The 20,148-nt window shown below is 35.7% G+C and overlaps 3 protein-coding genes across 3 annotated transcripts; 2 read left to right on the top strand and 1 right to left on the bottom strand.

The window, feature by feature from the left end:
- Nucleotides 1-5,986: 5,986 nt before the first annotated feature.
- LOC148767625 (putative disease resistance protein At3g14460) lies at nt 5,987-8,243 on the top strand. The gene is made up of 2 exons (XM_088824711.1): nt 5,987-6,358; nt 6,440-8,243. The coding sequence occupies exons 1-2, from the start codon at nt 5,987-5,989 to the stop codon at nt 8,156-8,158; spliced, it is 2,091 nt and encodes a 696-aa protein (XP_088680837.1). The 3' UTR covers nt 8,159-8,243.
- Nucleotides 8,244-13,409: 5,166 nt separating this feature from the next.
- Nucleotides 13,410-16,890, top strand: LOC148767624 (putative disease resistance RPP13-like protein 1). The gene is made up of 2 exons (XM_088824710.1): nt 13,410-16,278; nt 16,823-16,890. The coding sequence occupies exons 1-2, from the start codon at nt 13,410-13,412 to the stop codon at nt 16,888-16,890; spliced, it is 2,937 nt and encodes a 978-aa protein (XP_088680836.1).
- A 686-nt stretch (nt 16,891-17,576) lies between these two features.
- LOC148767623 (putative WRKY transcription factor 46) lies at nt 17,577-18,446 on the bottom strand. Its single transcript, XM_088824709.1, has 4 exons — nt 18,220-18,446; nt 17,997-18,101; nt 17,719-17,841; nt 17,577-17,625 (listed from the first exon to the last, which is right to left on the bottom strand). The coding sequence occupies exons 1-4, from the start codon at nt 18,444-18,446 to the stop codon at nt 17,577-17,579; spliced, it is 504 nt and encodes a 167-aa protein (XP_088680835.1).
- Between the last annotated feature and the right edge of the window lie 1,702 nt (nt 18,447-20,148).

Genomic DNA, 20,148 nt, shown 5'->3' with positions numbered 1-20,148 from the left:
TAAGGTATGTTAAAATAACTCTAAGGTCCCTCTAGTATTGATAATTACATCCACACCCCTCAAACAATTACTGGAGTCAAGATTTCATGTCCTGGGGACCGATGTGCACTATATTTTTTTTCCGCGGGGCGTTAATGCTACCATGATAAAAATTTATAAATCTTATATAAAGTAATAAGCATTTAAAAAATGTTCGGGGAGTCATATCACCTCTTACCTCTATATATATACTAGTGATGAAGCACCGCGCAAGGCTTGGTGCCCGGTTGATTCGTACGAACAAAACATAAAATAGAAAATAATGGCAGCAGGCAACAGTGGAGGAGAAAGAGATTTCTTTGATTTCACTTCTACCAGTCTGGCGGTTAGGGGTGGTAAACGAGCCGAGCCGACTCGACAAAGGCTCGAACTCGAGCTTGGGTTTTTTTACCTCGAGCTCGAGCTCATGAGTTCGAGCTTCGGACAAGCACGAGCTCGAGCCCAATTTTAGTTGTTCAACAACTCGCGAGCTGGTTTTTTTTTTTTTTTTTTTTTAATTTACATATATATATATATATATATTAATTATTAGTTAAATAGTAAATAGTTTTTAATAATAAGTATTTATAGTATTCAAACATAAACAAATCTATATTACTTAGATAATTCATAATAAGATAAAATATTATAATATATAAAAATTAAAAACAATATAACTACAGTTTATTATTTTTTTATAATTTTTTTCATTTTACTATAAATATTTTTTTTAATAAAAAAATAAATAATTAAAAAAAACCTAAATGAGTTCGAGCTCGAGCTTGAGCCAAAAAAAAAAAAAATAACTCGATGAGCTCGAGCTCGAGCTTGATCTGGCCAAAACAGGAAGATGGACTCGAGCTCGGCAAAATGGACTCGAGCTTGAGCCAAAAAAAAAAATAACTCGATGAGCTCGAGGTTTAGGGCTATATCTTTTTCGCCAATAAGCCCATCCCTTTAATATTTTTTATAAATAAATGAAAAATTAATGTATATAACAAAATTACCCCCAAGCCTTTACACCCAATTCTTAATTGTAACTCCAATTTAATCAATTTGGACCACAAAAATCCAATTTTGACCTTTTTTTAAAAAAAAAAAAATTCAGAAATTATTTTTTGCCGCTGGTTTCCAGCGTTGACTTTACGATTTTCTTTTCTTTTTATGGTCTTTTTACAGATCAAATTCGACAAGTAAATCAAATAAAATCCATCAAACAACATCCATCTAAAAAAATACAAGACTAATCCTGTGTTTTTTACACCCTTTTGGCACTTTGCACCCTTAAATTGCAAAATTGGCAGATTGCACCCTTTAAACATAAATTGTTTGGCACTTTGCACCCCAAATCACTTTTGGCTTAGAAAAATTACTTGCAACTTGCTGAAAATCTGGAAAATGGACAAATTTGTAATTCTCTAATTATCTATCTTCTTCCACCAATTCTTAATCATCGTTCTACCATTTTTATCTTTCGTCATTTTAATAAGAGAAAAAAAAAAAAGCTAAATTCTTCTTAGCCATTTCTAATTGCCATAATATGTAAATTTTGAACTAAAACTCAAGAATGGTCGTAATACATAGACAAGAGTTCGATACCACACCTTCAGAAGATCAAGTTTTATTCCATGGTAACGCTATTTTCTAATCATTTTTCAGATCCAAACTATTCAATGGGAGCACAAAATTCCTCCCATCATGAAACTAATAGGCACCAGCTCCTTGCCAACAAATAAACCTCCCAATAGCCTTATTGTGTCATTTGACTGATTTATCACTGAAAGAAATGTCTAAAAAGATATTAGGAGTTTTTGATTAAAGGGATCATGAAAGATAAAAATGGTGGAAGGGTGATTAACAAGGGGGCAACTATTTTGAATACTAATTTTTGCTTAGTTGAATACTACCAAGTTGAAAACCACAATTGAGTACATATTTATAAGTTTTTTCTTACTTTAATACCAAAATAAAAATAAAAGTACAAAAATACCCTTTCATACAAAATACTAATTACATCATTTTTTCTTTGAAATTACCTATTTGAAAACCAAATAAAAAAAAAAGAAAAAAAAAATTCAAACACAAAAAAACCTCCCTCCGTCCACCCCTCCCTCCGTCCACCCCTCCCACGCCGCCCGACGCCGCCGCCGCCGCTCCAACCATCGCCGCCGCCGGACGCCGACGCCAAACACCGCCGAACGCCGCCCAACGTCGCCCAAAGCCGCCGCCGTCGTCGTCTTCGAATAGTAAGTTATAGTTGTTTCGATTTTTTTTCTTTAATATTTATTTAAGATTTGATTGTTTGATATGGGTAATTAGGATTTGGTTGTTTTAGGTTAGAATGATCGTTAATTAGTAATGGGTGCATCTGATTTCAGTCGATTTGAGCATTGATTTGAGATTCGTGGGTCGGTTCTTCGTTCACCATTTTCGACCTGTATATGTCGATTTTCGATGAATTTTCGACAGGTTGATGTCGAAAATTCATCCAAAATCGACATGTAGATGTCGAAAATGGTGAAATTGTTGAATTTGGAATTTTGGTAATTCGACAGCTACCTGTCGAAAATTGGTTGAATTTTCGACAGCGACTTGTCGAAAATTCAACCAATTTTCGACAGGTAGCTGTCGAAAATTCAACCAATTTTCGATAGGTAGCTGTCGAATTTGAACTGTGAATTTTTTTTTTTTTTTCCCTATTTTTATTTGCTTGTGTTTATATTATGTATATTAATTTTTATTTGTGTGTTATTTTGCAGTGGAAGAACCACGTGAACCTCGTATACCTCCGACTGTCTCGAACCGTAAGAAGAGGAAGGAATTATCCGATAGAGGCAAGGGCATACCAGTCACGACCAAGAAAAAGACCACGACCAAGAAGAAGTCTGGAGAGGGTTCTTCGTCAACGAATCCGGTGCCGGCTCTACCTTCGACTGTAGAAGTTGGTGATTCGAGCAACGAACCGGTCCGAGGTCCCGAGATACCGGAATTGTACACAAAATTTGATAAGCACATTGCTTATCATATTGTGAACGGAGGGCCAGATCGTTCGGAGCGCGGCTCAGAATTTCGAATACGAAATCACACAGGAACTTTGAAAGGTTGGGAGCCGGCGCCGTTTATTACAGAGGTAGTACAAAGATGTGGTTTAATGTCAGTTGTACAGGCATCGTACAATACTGTGGACGGCCATCTACTTAGAGCCTTCATAGAGAGATGGCAGCCAGCTACCAACACATTTCACTTACCTGTTGGAGAGATGACCATCACACTTGACGATGTGAGTACGTTGATCGGTTTGCCAGTTGTTGGGCGTACCGTAGCTTGCGAGCGTTTGGTCCGTGATTCCAAAACGATCCCCAGTACTTTGATGTTCGAGTTGCTAGGTGAGTACCCGGACGATGTAAACAAGAAGAAAGCGGTCAAGTTGGAATGGTTGAAGGCTAAATTTAGCAAAGTGACCATGAGAGATAGTGCGGAGAAGAGGACATACGCCATTCGGGCGTATTTGTTATTTTTGCTCGGGTGTACTATACTGTGCGACAAGACAGGCAACATGGTAAGCGTTGAGTACCTAAATCTTGTATCTGATTTGGATCGGATCGGCGAGTATGCTTGGGGCACTGCATGTCTTTGCCGGTTGTACGATGAGCTTTCCTCAGCCTCACAAAAATCAACGAACTCGATGGCTGGCTGGCTGACGCTCTTTCAGTCATGGATTTACGAGCACTTTCCTTATTTGGTGGGTGGCACATTGAAGACGGAATTCGAGGGGCCATTAGCGAGCCGATGGGAGCCTCAGTCAAAGACTACTTCAACGCCTGAACGAGCGTCGTACCTGCGATCTCGATTAGATGATTTGATCCCCGATCAGGTAACATACCAGTTTAATAATTTGTTATTACTACTTAAGAAGGTTTTTAAATCTAATTTTTTATTTATTTTACTAGGTTTTATGGTCACCGTATACGGCTATTCGTGATCGTTTCCCGATGCCAGATTCTGCTTGGTTTAGTGGGATGATATGTTGCATGGACCACTTCGAGGCATATTATCCGGACAGAGTGTTGAGGCAGTTCAACCGGGTGCAAATCATTCCAGGTCGTGCATACATGTCAAAAGATATGTACAAAGCTCTAGTTAGCAAAGGTCGACCGGTCCAGAACTCAATTTTCGTTGCGTACGGCGAACGATTCTCTGATCGGTGGGAGGAGTATTGTCTGGACGAGGAGTCGGGGTCCGTTGAAATTGAACTCGGGGAGGCGGACACTTCGCCGGACTACATGAATTGGTTCCGACCCAGATGCATGTTACAACTGAGTAGGCATGGAGCCCATCCACCTCGACCCCAGGCGGATCGACCTCGACCCCATGAAGCTCGTCCAGAGGGTGGTACCGATAAGGAGGTCCAACTTTCACAAATTTTGGAGTTGGTGAAGGGTACACTTAGCGAGGTGCGGGGACTTGCGCCATCCGACGCTCATACGGTCATGTGGGGGACCCTAAATGATATTGTCAGATTGATCGAGCCGGATGCCCCACTTCCACCTCCTTCGAGCTCGTCGGATGCCCCACCACCACCTCCAGGTAGCTCGATAGGGCCAATTCCACCGCCATCGAGCTCGTCCGATGCCCCACAGGCGGGTGTGAAACGCGTGTTTAGTAGGAAGAAAAAAACACAGGATTAGTCTTGTATTTTTTTAGATGGATGTTGTTTGATGGATTTTATTTGATTTACTTGTTTTTTAATTTAGTTTTATATGGATTTTGGTTGTTTTAAATGAAAATATTTTTGATAATTTGAATTTTTTTTTTGTCCAAAAACACTTAGAATATGTTTTTTATCTTTCATTGCAATATATTTGGGGTTAATTTCACAAAAAAAAAAATTTGCAATTTTTTCAAAAAAAAATAAAATTTGATACAGATCAAATTCGACAAGTAAATCAAATAAAATCCATCAAACAACATCCATCTAAAAAAATACAAGACTAATCCTGTGTTTTTTACACCCTTTTGGCACTTTGCACCCTTAAATTGCAAAATTGGCAGATTGCACCCTTTAAACATAAATTGTTTGGCACTTTGCACCCCAAATCACTTTTGGCTTAGAAAAATTACTTGCAACTTGCTGAAAATCTGGAAAATGAACAAATTTGTAATTCTCTAATTATCTATCTTCTTCCACCAATTCTTAATCATCGTTCTACCATTTTTATCCTTCGTCATTTTAATAAAAAAAAAAAAAACCTAAATTCTTTTTAGCCATTTCTAATTGCCATAATATGTAAATTTTGAACTAAAACTCAAGAATGGTCGTAATACATAGACAAGAGTTCGATACCACACCTTCAGAAGATCAAGTTTTATTCCATTGTAACGCTATTTTCTAATCATTTTTCAGATCCATACTATTCAATGGGAGCACAAAATTCCTCCCATCATGAAACTAATAAGCACCACCTCCTTGCCAACAAATAAACCTCCCAATAGCCTTATTGTGTCATTTGACTGATTTATCACTGAAAGAAATGTCTAAAAAGATATTAGGAGTTTTTGATTAAAGGGATCATGAAAGATAAAAATGGTGGAAGGGTGATTAACAATTGGGAGAAGAGGATAGATAACAAGAAAATTATGAATTTGCCAATCTTCCATGTTTTCGAGCAAGTTGCAGGTAAGTTTTCTAAGCCAAAAGTGATTTGGGGTGCAAAGTGGCAAACAAGCTATGTTTAAATGGTGCATTATGCTAATTTTGTAATTTAAGGGTGCAAAGTGCTAAAATGGTGTAATCCAAGGGTGCAAAGTGCTAAAAACCCGGTAAAACAGGTACAAATTGGAGAATAATGTAGAATTATTGTTGTGATTACCTAAATATGACCCATTATTATAATGATTGTTGTTAAAAACAGAGTATTTTGTTTGTTGAAAAAAAGAGATGGGTAGAGTATAATATTGTCCAAGAATGATGGGAGCTAACCGATTGGCTAACATGTCATATCTGAAACACCAACTGACCGGAGAAGAAGGAACGGGCAATGAGATCTACGAAGTGGTCGATCGGGTGACGGGCGTGAAATACTTTTTGAAGGAATTCCGCCGCGGCGGCGGCGGAATTGAGATTCTGATGAAATTGGAACATCCGAACCTCTTGAAATGTGTCGAGGTTATCGAAATCAAGGGGAAGATCTATCTTCTGTTCGAGCTGTTGTATAGGTTTCTCTCTTCTTGTATGAAGACACACAAAGATGATGAATCAAAAAATAGATGGGCAGTCGAGAAACTTCTTTGCCATCCATTTTTCAATCAGCTTTCTGCCACCACTTCATTCAACCAAAAGGTCCCTACATAATTTTTTATTAATTTTTTTTTTTTTTTAAATCTGTTGTATATATGTATAGTTTTTGGTTAACCTTTGCAGATGAAGTTACCTGCTGCTATAAAACATGAAGCATCTCCCTCTGAAGAAACTACAGAACAAATTAATCTTAGAGCAAAACGACGAAAAGCTTATGAAGAACATGGCATAGAAGAAGAAGACATTGAAAATTCGCAAGTTCCCCTAATAGATTACTGGAACTGTATTCGGCATCTTGCCCTATTTCTTCCGGATTACGGATTTTCAAAAGATAAATTGGTACAAATGTGGATTGCCGAAGAATGCATCAAACTCGAAGTGACGAAACGAATGGAGGACGTGGGTAATTTGTGCTTCGACTTTTTGCTTAATCAAAATATCATCGTACCTGCAAAGCCAACTGCTGCTTATCTTTCCCATTACCAAGTCAACGGCAAATCCAAAATTGCTAGGTTCATTATCCAACGAGGCGATTACGTAAGAATCCGAGATGGTAATGAGTTGGATACGACCAACCAAGAAATCCTACACTTAACATGGGACTGTCGTAAACATGGCGACGCTTTAGTTGATGATGCTCTTACAAAATTCAAGAAACTTCGCACACTCTTAGTTGTCAATCTCTGTATTCCGAGGAATAAAATGTGCAATTTAAGGTTTCCCCACTTGAAGCTCTTAAAAACATTGGATCTGAGCTCGAGCAACATAACACACGTACCGTGTTCCATCAAGTATTTGGATTCTTTGAGATTCCTAGACATCTCCAACACTCCCATCGATCAATTGCCTCAGTCGATCGATCTTCTTCTTTCTCTTCAGACATTAAGATTGAGGGACTGCCCTGGAATCGACGAACTGCCACGGGGATTCGGGTCTTTGATTAATCTTCGCCACCTGGACCTCCAGATTTTTGGCCAGCTGAGGGTCATGCCTAGTGGGATGGGAAACTTAACCAAACTCCAAACATTAGATGCGTTCATCGTGGGGGAAACCGACGATGGGTGCGGAATAACGGAGCTGAAAAACATGAACGAGATCGCCGGGTCGTTCTCTATCCTAAATCTTCATAATGTATCTAACGCGGAAGAAGCAAAGGCAGCTGCATTGTGCGATAAGAAACGCATAGATAATCTGTACTTGTATTGGGGTAGTGTCGAAAACCCCGATGCAACCGACATCTTAGAATGTCTGCAGCCTCATTTTAACCTTAAAGTTTTAGACATTTCAGATTATTGTGGTTCGAAGCTTCCGAGTTGGATAACCAATCCATCTTTTGTCGATCTTTCCACAATATTCCTCATAAGATGCATAAATTGCGACACGTTGCCCTCGTTTGGCGAACTGCCGTCTCTTAAGAGCCTCGATCTTGTGGAGATGACAAGTGTGAGGGATATTAATTCCCTATTCTGCAGAAAGTCCGAAACTCGTGTTAAAGTTGCATTTCCGAAGCTAGAGAAATTGAGTATCGACGACATGCCGAACCTTGTGGAATGGTCTGGAATGGAGGATGGTGATTTCCCATGCCTCAAAGATGTTACGATTGGATCATGTCCGGAACTTACGGTTCTTCCGTCTCTGTTGCATCTCCGCTCACTCGAATCATTGGAAATAAACGACTGCGAAAAGATGATTTCTTTGCCTGAATTGCCGGCTTCGGTTCAAGATCTCAGGGTACGTTGCTGCCCTAAAATGAGTAAGCGGTTGTACTACAAGGATGGAAGACGAGAGATTGCACATGTAAACAACATTTGGATTGATCTTGAAAAATTATCTTTACATTAAAAAGTTTGTGTCTGAATTATATTTTTACATTGCTTTCTACTTCTCTGGTTCTGGTTAACTAGCAAGTTTCACGTGTCTTATTATTTTATTTATTTATTTATTTTTCCATGGATTACTTAGATTTTGCATTTGTTTAGTTATATTTTTTTTCAAATAATATATAATTTAAGGTAAATTTCAAACCCCCTGAATGTAGGCCAAATTACAATAAATACCCCCACCTATCCGTAATTACTAAAATACCCCCAATGTTTGTTTCCGTCTTGCACCAACCTCCTTACGGTGTCTGATTCCTCATAAAATATTTTTGAGTCTAGGCAATATTTTCCGAAAAATGTCAATTGTACTCCTGCAGACGTGGAATTTCTTTTTAAGGGTCAAAATTACTCTCTAGTAAAAAAGCTTTCGTGAAAAATCACATCATAAGGGGGTTGGTGTACTATATATTGGAACAAATGTCGAGGGAATTTTGGTAATTACGGATATTTGGGGTACTTTTTGTAATTTAGCCTAAGTCCAGGTGATTTTCATAATTTACCCTATAATGTATATGCCTGAGAGTCATGACTATATTTAGGGTAAATTACACCTACACCCTTAAGGTATACTAAAATAACTTTAAGGTCCCTCTAGTATTGATAATTACAGCCGCACCCCTAAATTAATTACCGGAGCCAAAATTTCATGTCCTGGGGACCGATATGCACTATATTTGTTTTCCGCGGGGGCATTAATGCTACCATGATGAAAAATTATAAATCTTTCTTATATAAAGTAATAAGGATTTAAGAAATGTTTGGGAAGTCATGTCACATCTTACCTTTCTATGTTGTCTCCACCACCGCCTGAAAATAATAGTCCGGTAGAACCTTAACGGAATAACTTATCCAATGTATTATTCCGTTAGTGTTTCGGACAATGTTTCAGGGGGGGTGATTGTAATTACCAATACCACAGAGACCTTAAAGTTATTTTAACATACTTCAAGGGTGTAGGTGTAATTTATCCTTATATTTATTTAATTTCTTTGGGTAAATTACACCAACAACCCCTGAGTTATGCTTAAATAACTTTAAGGTTCATGTGGTATCGATAATTACAATCACCCCCTGAAACATAGTTAGAAACTCTAATGGGATAATGCATTGGATACATTATTCCGATACAGTTCTAAGGGACTACGACTTTTAGCTAGTGGTGGAGACAACATAGAGTTAGGGGGTGACATGGCTCCCCAACATTTCTTCAATCACTTATAGCTCTTTGTTGTCTCCAAACTTCCTGAAACTAATATACCATTAGAATTCTATCGGAATAAAATATCAAATGCATTATCCAATTATTGCTTCTAACTATGTTTTAGGGGAGTGAGTGTAATTATCGTTACCACAAGGACCTTAAAGTTATTTAAGCATACCTCAGAGGTGTGGATGTAATTTACCCAATTTTTTTCTTAGCAACTTTTGTTTTCTTCTTAGCAACTGTTTCTTTTTGTTTCTTAATGCTGAGAACTGAGAACTTCTTTTGTGGTTACGGCAATATCTTAAGCAATTTATGTTACATGCTACTTGAAACTATGTTTATTTTATTGTACTGTCTCTTTGCATAAATTAATTGTATGATATTGTATATAATAGACCGTCAAAATATATAACAAATTTTGAAATTTCATATCTACGGGGCATTACGTATGCGCGGTGCGACTCCCCTAGTATATATATATATATATATATATATATATATATATATATATATATATATATATATATATACACACTATTCTTACTACTTTAGTTGATAATTTACAGTATTTAAGACTTAATTGCTTAAAATATCACATTATTAATTGTTTTATAAATAAATAAAATTATATATGATTAATTTAATATAAAATAAGTTTCTAGTTATTGTGTAATATGAATGATCAAATAAAATATTTCAATCATATTGAATATAAAAATGTAAATGTTTGCTCACTAATACAATATTTGTATGGGTTCTTCTACACGTTAATGGTTAAAATGACCTTGTTTCTCTTAAACGCTTATATATGTTGATAATAGAATATTCCAAGATATGAATAAATTATTAAGTTTAAATTAAATTATTCGTAGTTAACTCAAAAAATATATTATTTTATACATTATGTATAAAATTCTACCAAAATGTACATTAATATACAATGTTAATATATATATTTCAAATTTCAAATAATAAATAAGTTTTATTATAAAATAAAAGAATGGACAAATGGATAATATTAAGTTTAACGAATTAATTGCATGATCCATGTTAATTGTTTTAATATTTAATGCACTAAAGATTCATCAGTTGATTAACTTGATTCGATGATAAGCTAGTATGGGCATTTTTAATACATTTAAAATTAACATCATTATACATCATTTCAATAATATATTTTAATAATTTTAAAATCATGAGACATACCAAAAAAAACATCATCATACATATATTTCATAAAATAAAATAAAATAAAAAGAAAAAGAAAAAATGCAATGTAGTTAGGGGTGTCGGAATGCAACTTTGGAATTCCACAGATTCCGATTAAAAAATATCCGAATTTAGAACCGTGCATTTTTGGCACGGAATTGGAATTTTATATAAAACTACCAAAAATTTCGATTCCCGACGACTTTAGTTACAATTATTTTGATTATTTTTCGAAATATATAATATAATTTTCTGATTTATTTTTGTAATTCCATAATATAATGTATGTTATATTTTATATGAAAATTTTGACTAAGGGTCAAATAAACTAAAAACCTTGAAAAAAAATAATTAGTTTCAGAACTATCTGTTGCATTTTTTCTTATATAAAAAACCATGTGTTGTATATTGTTTTTTTTAGGGTAAATTACCCCCATATCCCTGAGGTATGCTTAAATAACTTTATGGTCCCTGTGGTATCGATAATTACACTCACCCCCTTGAAACATAGTTATAAACTCTAATGCATTGGATACGTTATTACGATATAGTTCTAACGGACTATTGGTTTCAGGAAGTGGTGGAGACAACAAATAGTTATGAGTGACTTAATAAATGTTGTGGGAGCTATGTCACCCCATAATTCTATTGTTATCTCCACCACTAGCTAAAAGTAATAGTCCGTTATAACCCTATCGGAATAATGTATCCAATGCCTTATCCCATTAGAGTTTCTAACTACGTTTCAGGGGGTGAATGTAATTATCGATACCATAAGGACCTTAAAATTATTTAAGCATACCTGAGGGGTGTGGTTGTAATTTACCCTTTTTTTAGTGTTTTTATGCATAGTCCCTGACCAACCATTTTTATTATTCTAGGTTCAAGGGTTATATCTCTTTCGCCAATTTTATCCCTTAAATATGTACTATAAATAAATGCGAAATAATGTATATGGCTGTAAAATTAACACAATAATATTACTCTCAACCACATAAATATAATCTTTTGGATTTTTTGTTTTGTTTGAGTTGTTGACCGATTAACTTAATAATATTATTGTCTACTATTGTATTATAACTAAAAACACAATAATATTACTATGGTTGACGGTAATATGGATGACAATAATATTACTCTCAACCACATCAATATTAATTATTTTGGCTTTTTATTATGTTTACTTATGTTGAACGAACAACATATTAATATTACTCTATTACACAATATTAGTGATTTTTGTTGTGTAAATATTACTGTGCAACAGAGTAACAGTAATATAGTTAATATGACTATAAACGACAACAATATTACTATTTATTTAAACAAGCAAAAATATATTGAAGAAAAAAAATCAAATAAAAAAAAAAAAAAAAAAAAAGTCAACACCGCCGGAGACCGGCGTTAACCGCAGGCAGAAAGAAGAAAAATAACAATAAAACGAAAAAGAAAAACAATCGAAAGAGTCAACGCCGAAAACCGGCAAAAAAAGGAGGAGAAAAAAAAAATAGTCAACGGCGGCGACGAACGAAATTGTACTCAAAATTGAATAATTTGAGAAATTTGGGGTCAAATTGAGGTTAAATTAAATAAAAATGATGAAATTAGAGCATATTAAAATGTGGGGGGGTATTTTAGTCTTTTACAGACCTCTTGACAATATCATGATTTTTTGGCAAAATTTTTTTTTGTGTGGACCCCTTAGTGAATAAGTATTCCTTGATGGACTTATTTGTAATGAACTTTTATTTTTTCTACATATGGTTCTATTTATTGCAATTTTGGTAAATTAGTTTTTGGATTTTCATGCATTTCGCTATAGAATTCCGAAAAAGAGTGAAGACATTGTGTAAATTCTCTTTATGTCCAAATTTGTTTCAAGAGATTATAAAGTAATACAATTTTTGAAATTTCCGAAATTCCGCCAATTTCGAGGCATTTAAAAATTATAATGGATTTTTTCGGAAAAAACCATTTCCAATCTATTCCGCCCGATTTCCACCCCTAAATATGGTCAACACTTCACATTTCAAGAATTTGGATAACAATTTAATCACTATATTGATGTTCCATGTAATTTAACTATATTGCTTTCCATATACGTTAATTATTTTGATTTTTTTTTTAAAATTAGTTTAAAGTAATTTAGAAACAATGTAAAAAAATAACTTCAAATTATATATGGGACTTGTTTTTCTGGAAGGTCCGTGACCAAGATAACTTCAAATTAACTAAAATGGAATTTTTATTTTTAATGTTTTTGGTATATATTATATTATATATCAACTGTTAAAAGTTTTTGTTAATTTTATTTTATTCAAAAAAGAATTAAAAAAAGAAAAGAAAAAGAAAATTGATCCCTTGCATCGCACTAGTGAATGGGGATACAAATGCTTTTGTAAATAAGAAACTAAAAATACACTAAACCACACACACATATGACATATATATAAGAGAAAAAGAATTACCGGATGAGAAAAAGAAATTCAATTTATGTAATCCGACAGAAAAACACGACTTTCAGTAATGTTCCACGAGGGTGCAAGAGAAGCGCACCTGGGTGGTTGAATGAAGCTTTCTCTGTAGACAGGCACCTCGGTGCCGGGATTAGCGCATCTGAGAAACCTGAATCTCTGTACTGTGGCACCATTGTGGTGTTTGCTTAAAAAAAAAAAAAAAAGTTTGTACAAAACAGAGACAGAGCCGTTTCCTTCTTGTTTTATGTTTTCTTGTCTTTGCTTTCTTTTCACTAAAAATAAAGCAAAGCTAGTGTTTGTTCATATTCGCAACCAGCAGAAAAATGAATCCTCTTCTACAAACTCCACTCCGAATACTAGGGCAGAAATTCGCAAGTCAAGCTGCGAAGCAGTTCTCTGCAGTTTGGAATATTGATAAATCGACAATGGAGCTGCAAAGAAAGATTGAGAAGATAAGAGCTATGTTGGATAGCATGGAAGAAATTAGATGGACTTCCTCTAACGAAAAGGCATGGAAGGTTTTACTGGAATTTGCGGTTTCAGTCGTGTACTCTACCGACGATTTGCTCGATGGAATTTATTTGGATGTTCTAAAATACAGAGCCAAGCTCTCTGAAAATTCCTCCAATGAAGGAGAAACGGAGGTAAGAAACATGCTTCTTTCGACTTTCGATTCAAAGTTGGCCACTAAAGTAGCAAATCGAGTGAAGAAGTTGGAAAAAATTGAAAGAAATATTGAGTCGCTTTACAATAATGAGAGGTCCAAGAAGGTTTTAGAATCTAGGCCTTACAGTTCTGTGGTGGACAAGATGCGTGTGGTTGGACGAGACATAGAAATTAAACATATTGTTGATACATTGTTGGCCGACGAGGGAGATGATGTTTCTGTCATACCTATTGTGGGTATGGCCGGAATTGGAAAGACAACTGTAGCACAAATTGCTTACGGTGATGATGTTAGACTTGGTGATAAATTTGATTTGAAGATGTGGACCTCTGTGGGTATAAATTTTGATATCATCAGCATCACAAGGTCTATAATAGAGTCTGCCTTAGGAGAAAGATGTGAGTTATCGAACATTGATTCCATTCAAATGAAACTTCAGAAATTGATTCATGGGAACAAGTTTTTATTGGTTTTGGATGATTATTGGAGTGAAAACTATGAGGACTGGGCCCAATTGTTTTCTCCGTTCATGTTCGGGTTAAAAGGAAGCAAGGTCTTGGTTACCACTCCTAGTACGGCCGTGTCCCAAATTGTCGGCACCGCCCCTTCAATCGTTTTGAAGGACTTAACCGATGAATATTGCTCACTAATTATCAAGAACCGAGTGCATATAGACGACTTACACTTGGAGCCTATTCGGATGGAAATAGCAAAAAAGTGCAAAGGGCTTCCTCTCATAGCGACGACTATTGGTACAATGCTCCGCTACAAGCGTGGTCGTACCGAGTGGGAGTACGTTTTGAGCTGCGATTTATGGCACTTGGCAGAGATTAAAAATCAAATCTTCCCGGTGTTAGCACTTGGCTATTTTCAACTTCCATTAGAGCTAAAAGCATGCTTGGTTTATAGTTCATTTTTTCCGAGTTCTCACGAATTCACAATGAATGAATTGGTTTTACTCTGGATGGCAGAAGGTTTAGTAATTCCCACGGGAAAGATGCGCCCGGAAGATGTTGCTTGCGGTTACTTCAAGAAGTTGCTATCGGCCGCTTTCTTCCGTCTCTCCATAAACCAAAATTCGAAGGGGCAAGAATCTTACAAAATCCATGATGTGATTCACAGCATGATCCGGTTTATATCCGGTGATATCTGCCTTTCCCGGGAAGTTGAACAAACAAGCAAAGAAGAATTCGTCTTCGAAGTTGAACAAACAAGCAAAGAAGAATTCGTCTTCCCAAAAGGAACCCGTCATATGTTTGTGGACCGCAAGATTGTGCATAATGTGGTGCCAAAAAACTCACACAAGAAGAACTTGCGGACTCTGATAGTGTCATCCAAAAGTAGTGACACAACCAAGGTCTCGTTTGATTTTCTTTTAGATATGAAGCACGCAAGAGTGGTAGATTTGAGCAATATGGGTATTGATAATGTGCCCCATTCGATTTTTGAAATGAAGCGTCTTCGCCTTCTCAATCTTTCTGGGAATCCTTTCTATGCGTTGCCCGATTTGTTTGGGCAGCTCACCGCTTTAGAGACACTAAAGCTTGAGAAATGTGATGGACTTAAGCAGTGGCCAAAGAACATGAAGAACGTCGTTACTCTACGGCATCTTATTTTTAGTGCACGTATGCTACAAAACATGCCATTGGAGTTTCGTAAATTGGTGAATCTTGAAACGTTGTCTGCGTTTATAGTGGGAAAGAGTAAAATTCATCATGGTATTCAACATCTTAAAGACATGGATATGCTAAGAGGATCCATTTGCATTGTAAATCTTGAGTATGTACTTAGTCATGATGATGCAAAGGAAGCTAGCCTACACACGAAGCCATTCCTTGACAAGATCGAATTTGTATGGAAGGCCGCAGTAAAAAATGGTGAAGAAGTTCTTGACGGTCTTTGTCCCCATAAAAATGTGAAGGAGTTGGTGATCGCAAATTATAATGGTGAAAAGTTTCCTAATTGGTTGAGCACTCTGCCCCAGCTTTCAGTTATTCACTTGATGCGTTGTACGAAGAACTCCGTCCTGAACGAATTGAGGATACTGGAAAATCTTAAATCGCTTGTCATTGAAGAGATGCCTATGTTGGACACTGTTAGTAGTCGGTTTTCCGGATTACTATGTCTGGAGTCTCTCAAGATAGTAAAGATGAAGAAAATGACTGCTTGGGGAATGTCTGTAGTTTCCGGTGAAAGTCGTTTCCCTAATCTTCGTATTCTTGAAATCAATGAGTGCCAAATGCTAAAGGAGTTGCCGGTGCTTACCGATACAAAACTTGAATGTCTAACAATCGTTAATTGTCCCAAACTTCTTTCATTGCCAATTGATGGTTTGCCCAAATCTCTTAAAGAATTGGTGATCTCAGGATGTGATAAGCTCAAACATACGTGCAGCGTAGGCGAAAGGGATTATAAAAAGATTGAATGGGTTGAGAAGATAACTATTGACGGTCAGACTCTGCATATTATCAAGTCTCCTAGCATGAAAAGCATTGTTAATCCAGATTCAGAGGACCGTACTAGAGGTATTTGTACGCGAAAGACATTTGTGCTCCATTTGAATTTTTATTTGCTTTGCAATTTATGATTAGTCCAACTGGATTTGTTTATTTGTGTTTCAGATAGCCGAGAATAGCGTGTACGTGAAGGGGGCATCAGTCTTAGGCTGTCATCTTTGGGACAGGTAGTTCCTAACTTAACTCATGCTATTTACATTGTTGTCCAGTAATGTGATTCGACGAATGAATATTTGAGAATCATAACCCCTAAGCTTTAGATTCAAATGTGTAAAGACCAAATTTGGAATGTAGGTAAGAGGTATATTCAGTAATAGACTTGCAATTTAAGTTCTATGATCGACCACTAGTTTTGGTTCCGAATTTGGTGTCGGCAATTAATGATATGATTTTGTTGCTGACAAAAAGCAAGGAGGTAATTATCATATCTTTCTATTGATTTATTTTTTAGTTTAAAATGTGAATATAGCTCATTTACCAGCATTCTTAGTTCAACCATATATGAAAAATGACACCTTTTGCTGATTAGTTTTCTTTGATAACTTGGACACAGGTTTTGAAAGCTCATTATCAGATGTTGTGGAAGTTGAGGATTTCTCTCCTACTGAACCCGGATTTTGATTTTTATGTTGTGGAAACATGAGATTTTTCATTTTTATTCACTCATATTCGGTTAGAAATTGTCCTTAATTCTGTGATTTATTATTCTTTTGTTGAGCTTTTCGAGTATGCAGATGAAATATCAAGATGAATACTCTTTATTCCAATGTTAATTGCTTTTTGGAATCTTAGCAGCTCTAGCTAGGCTCTCATATTTTTGTTGTTCTCCCGTGTTTATCGATGTGCTCGTGTGACTGTGTCAGATGTAGTTGTTAAATTACATACCCAGTTTTCAGGTGAGAAGAAAAAAGAAAAAAAAAAGATGATCTCACCTCACTTTCTGTATTTTTCCACCGCGGTGCCAGATAAGAAAGATAACGAGCCCTTGAAAGCCCTCTCTCTCTCTCTGTAGACAGGCACCTCGGTGCCGTTTAAGCGCACCCGGATGCTTAGGTTGCAACCTAATTCTCTGTAGTGTGGCACCGCAGTGCCGTGTTATTGCACCTAGGTGCCTTAATAAATATCTTAAATTCTTTGGTTAATTATTTCTCATACTCTTATTTTGTGTAATGCGTTCCGAATAGTCTAAAAAAGCAAATAATGTTAGTTTGAAACATCATTTCAGATATTCATTTCCCGTAACTTGATTATTACATAGGGGTGGAGATCAGACGAATACGGTCGTAATTAGTACTTTTGGAAAAAATTCAATCCTTAGCATTTGAACTGAAAAACCAAACCAATTCAAATTTCATCCTGGTAAAGAAAAAATGAAAAAGAACACCGAAAAACCAAACCATTTTTGAGAGTCAAATCCCGAGGACTTGTTCGAGTGGTACATGTGCCGACCTCAGGCATGTATGCTTCCCTCTGTATGTGATATCAACTGCATTCGGCTCATATGCTGACATACGCACTTCTTTCATAGCCATACAACCTTCCCTCACATGATCTATACATCTGTAATAGGTTCTGCACATTCAGAAAAAAATATTTAACGATCATTTCTTAACATGTGTGTGTAAAAACCTTAAAAGACACGTGTATTATTTTGAAAGGGAGAGACCGTAGTATATTGAGCACAAAGAAGTAGATTAGATCAAGTAGCATGCATACATATTCGTCACCTTGTGAGAAGGGGAGCAAATATATATTCTCGGCCGTACTTCCTCCAACTGTATCCATCGTCGAATTCTTCGGATGGTACCTTAGGTCTCACTGTCACCCGTGCGCTGCAAAGAGACCCGAACAAAATATATGCTAATCGATGAAAATTTCGAAGAGTGAAGAACAACCACCTTGGATTTTATACATTTATGATAAATTTTTTTTAGTAAAAATATTAATCACCTTTCGTCTGATGAGGATGACACAACGTTGTACTGACATTGTCCTTGTGGAGCAAATAGTTTAAGAAGGGATAGAGCCTCCTCGTACGAGACCAACTTACTCTCTAAAACACTATCTCCGATTTTGGAAGAAGATTCTTTTAGATGTTTCACTTTTTCTTTCCCTTTGGTAATCTCGTTTACGAGTTTCTTGTATTCCTCTGAAGAAGAAGAAGATACGCTCGCCATTCTTATACCTGTCACGACATTGAAAGATTCAAACATATTTTTATATGTTCAAAGAAATAGAGAAGACCACAAGTTTGTAACTGAATTAGCTATTTTTGACAATTTAGAAAGAGTTTTGTAGATCTGACACCACATATGTAAACTTTAAACCAATTCTTTATAAAAAATAGATTATTATTATTAGACTAAATTAGGGCCACCTCTTAAGTAAGGTCAAATTACGACACTCTCTTCTCATATTTGGATAATTACAACCAACCCCCTCGACTATAAATCTTCGTACACGTTCATCTTTTATGGTGTCAAATTAAGCAAAATCTTCTTGATTCCGAGAAATGTTCTCTAGTTTGTACCCATTTTGTGCAAAAATGTACTATTGAAACAAATGTCGACGAAATTTTGGTAATTACGGATATTTGGGGTATTTTTCGTAATTTAGCCCAAATCCAGGGGATTTTCGTAATTTACCCTATAATTTATATGCGTGATTATATTTAGGGTAAATTACACCTACACCCCTAAGGTATGTTAAAATAACTCTAAGGTCCCTCTAGTATTGATAATTACATCCACACCCCTCAAACAATTACTGGAGTCAAGATTTCATGTCCTGGGGACCGATGTGCACTATATTTTTTTTCCGCGGGGCGTTAATGCTACCATGATAAAAATTTATAAATCTTATATAAAGTAATAAGCATTTAAAAAATGTTCGGGGAGTCATATCACCTCTTACCTCTATATATATACTAGTGATGAAGCACCGCGCAAGGCTTGGTGCCCGGTTGATTCGTACGAACAAAACATAAAATAGAAAATAATGGCAGCAGGCAACAGTGGAGGAGAAAGAGATTTCTTTGATTTCACTTCTACCAGTCTGGCGGTTAGGGGTGGTAAACGAGCCGAGCCGACTCGACAAAGGCTCGAACTCGAGCTTGGGTTTTTTTACCTCGAGCTCGAGCTCATGAGTTCGAGCTTCGGACAAGCACGAGCTCGAGCCCAATTTTAGTTGTTCAACAACTCGCGAGCTGGTTTTTTTTTTTTTTTTTTTTTAATTTACATATATATATATATATATATTAATTATTAGTTAAATAGTAAATAGTTTTTAATAATAAGTATTTATAGTATTCAAACATAAACAAATCTATATTACTTAGATAATTCATAATAAGATAAAATATTATAATATATAAAAATTAAAAACAATATAACTACAGTTTATTATTTTTTTATAATTTTTTTCATTTTACTATAAATATTTTTTTTAATAAAAAAATAAATAATTAAATAAAACCTAAATGAGTTCGAGCTCGAGCTTGAGCCAAAAAAAAAAAAATAACTCGATGAGCTCGAGCTCGAGCTTGATCTGGCCAAAACAGGAAGATGGACTCGAGCTCGGCAAAATGGACTCGAGCTTGAGCCAAAAAAAAAAATAACTCGATGAGCTCGAGGTTTAGGGCTATATCTTTTTCGCCAATAAGCCCATCCCTTTAATATTTTTTATAAATAAATGAAAAATTAATGTATATAACAAAATTACCCCCAAGCCTTTACACCCAATTCTTAATTGTAACTCCAATTTAATCAATTTGGACCACAAAAATCCAATTTTGACCTTTTTTTTTAAAAAAAAAAATTCAGAAATTATTTTTTGCCGCTGGTTTCCGGCGTTGACTTTACGATTTTCTTTTCTTTTTAT

The sequence above is a fragment of the Erythranthe guttata genome, chromosome 10 (genome assembly GCF_056151865.1).
Source record: "Erythranthe guttata isolate IM_541 chromosome 10, IM_541, whole genome shotgun sequence".
NCBI lineage: Eukaryota > Viridiplantae > Streptophyta > Magnoliopsida > Lamiales > Phrymaceae > Erythranthe > Erythranthe guttata.
The sequence above is the reverse complement of the archived record's forward strand: the minus strand, read 5'-3'. Positions and strand labels throughout refer to the sequence as shown.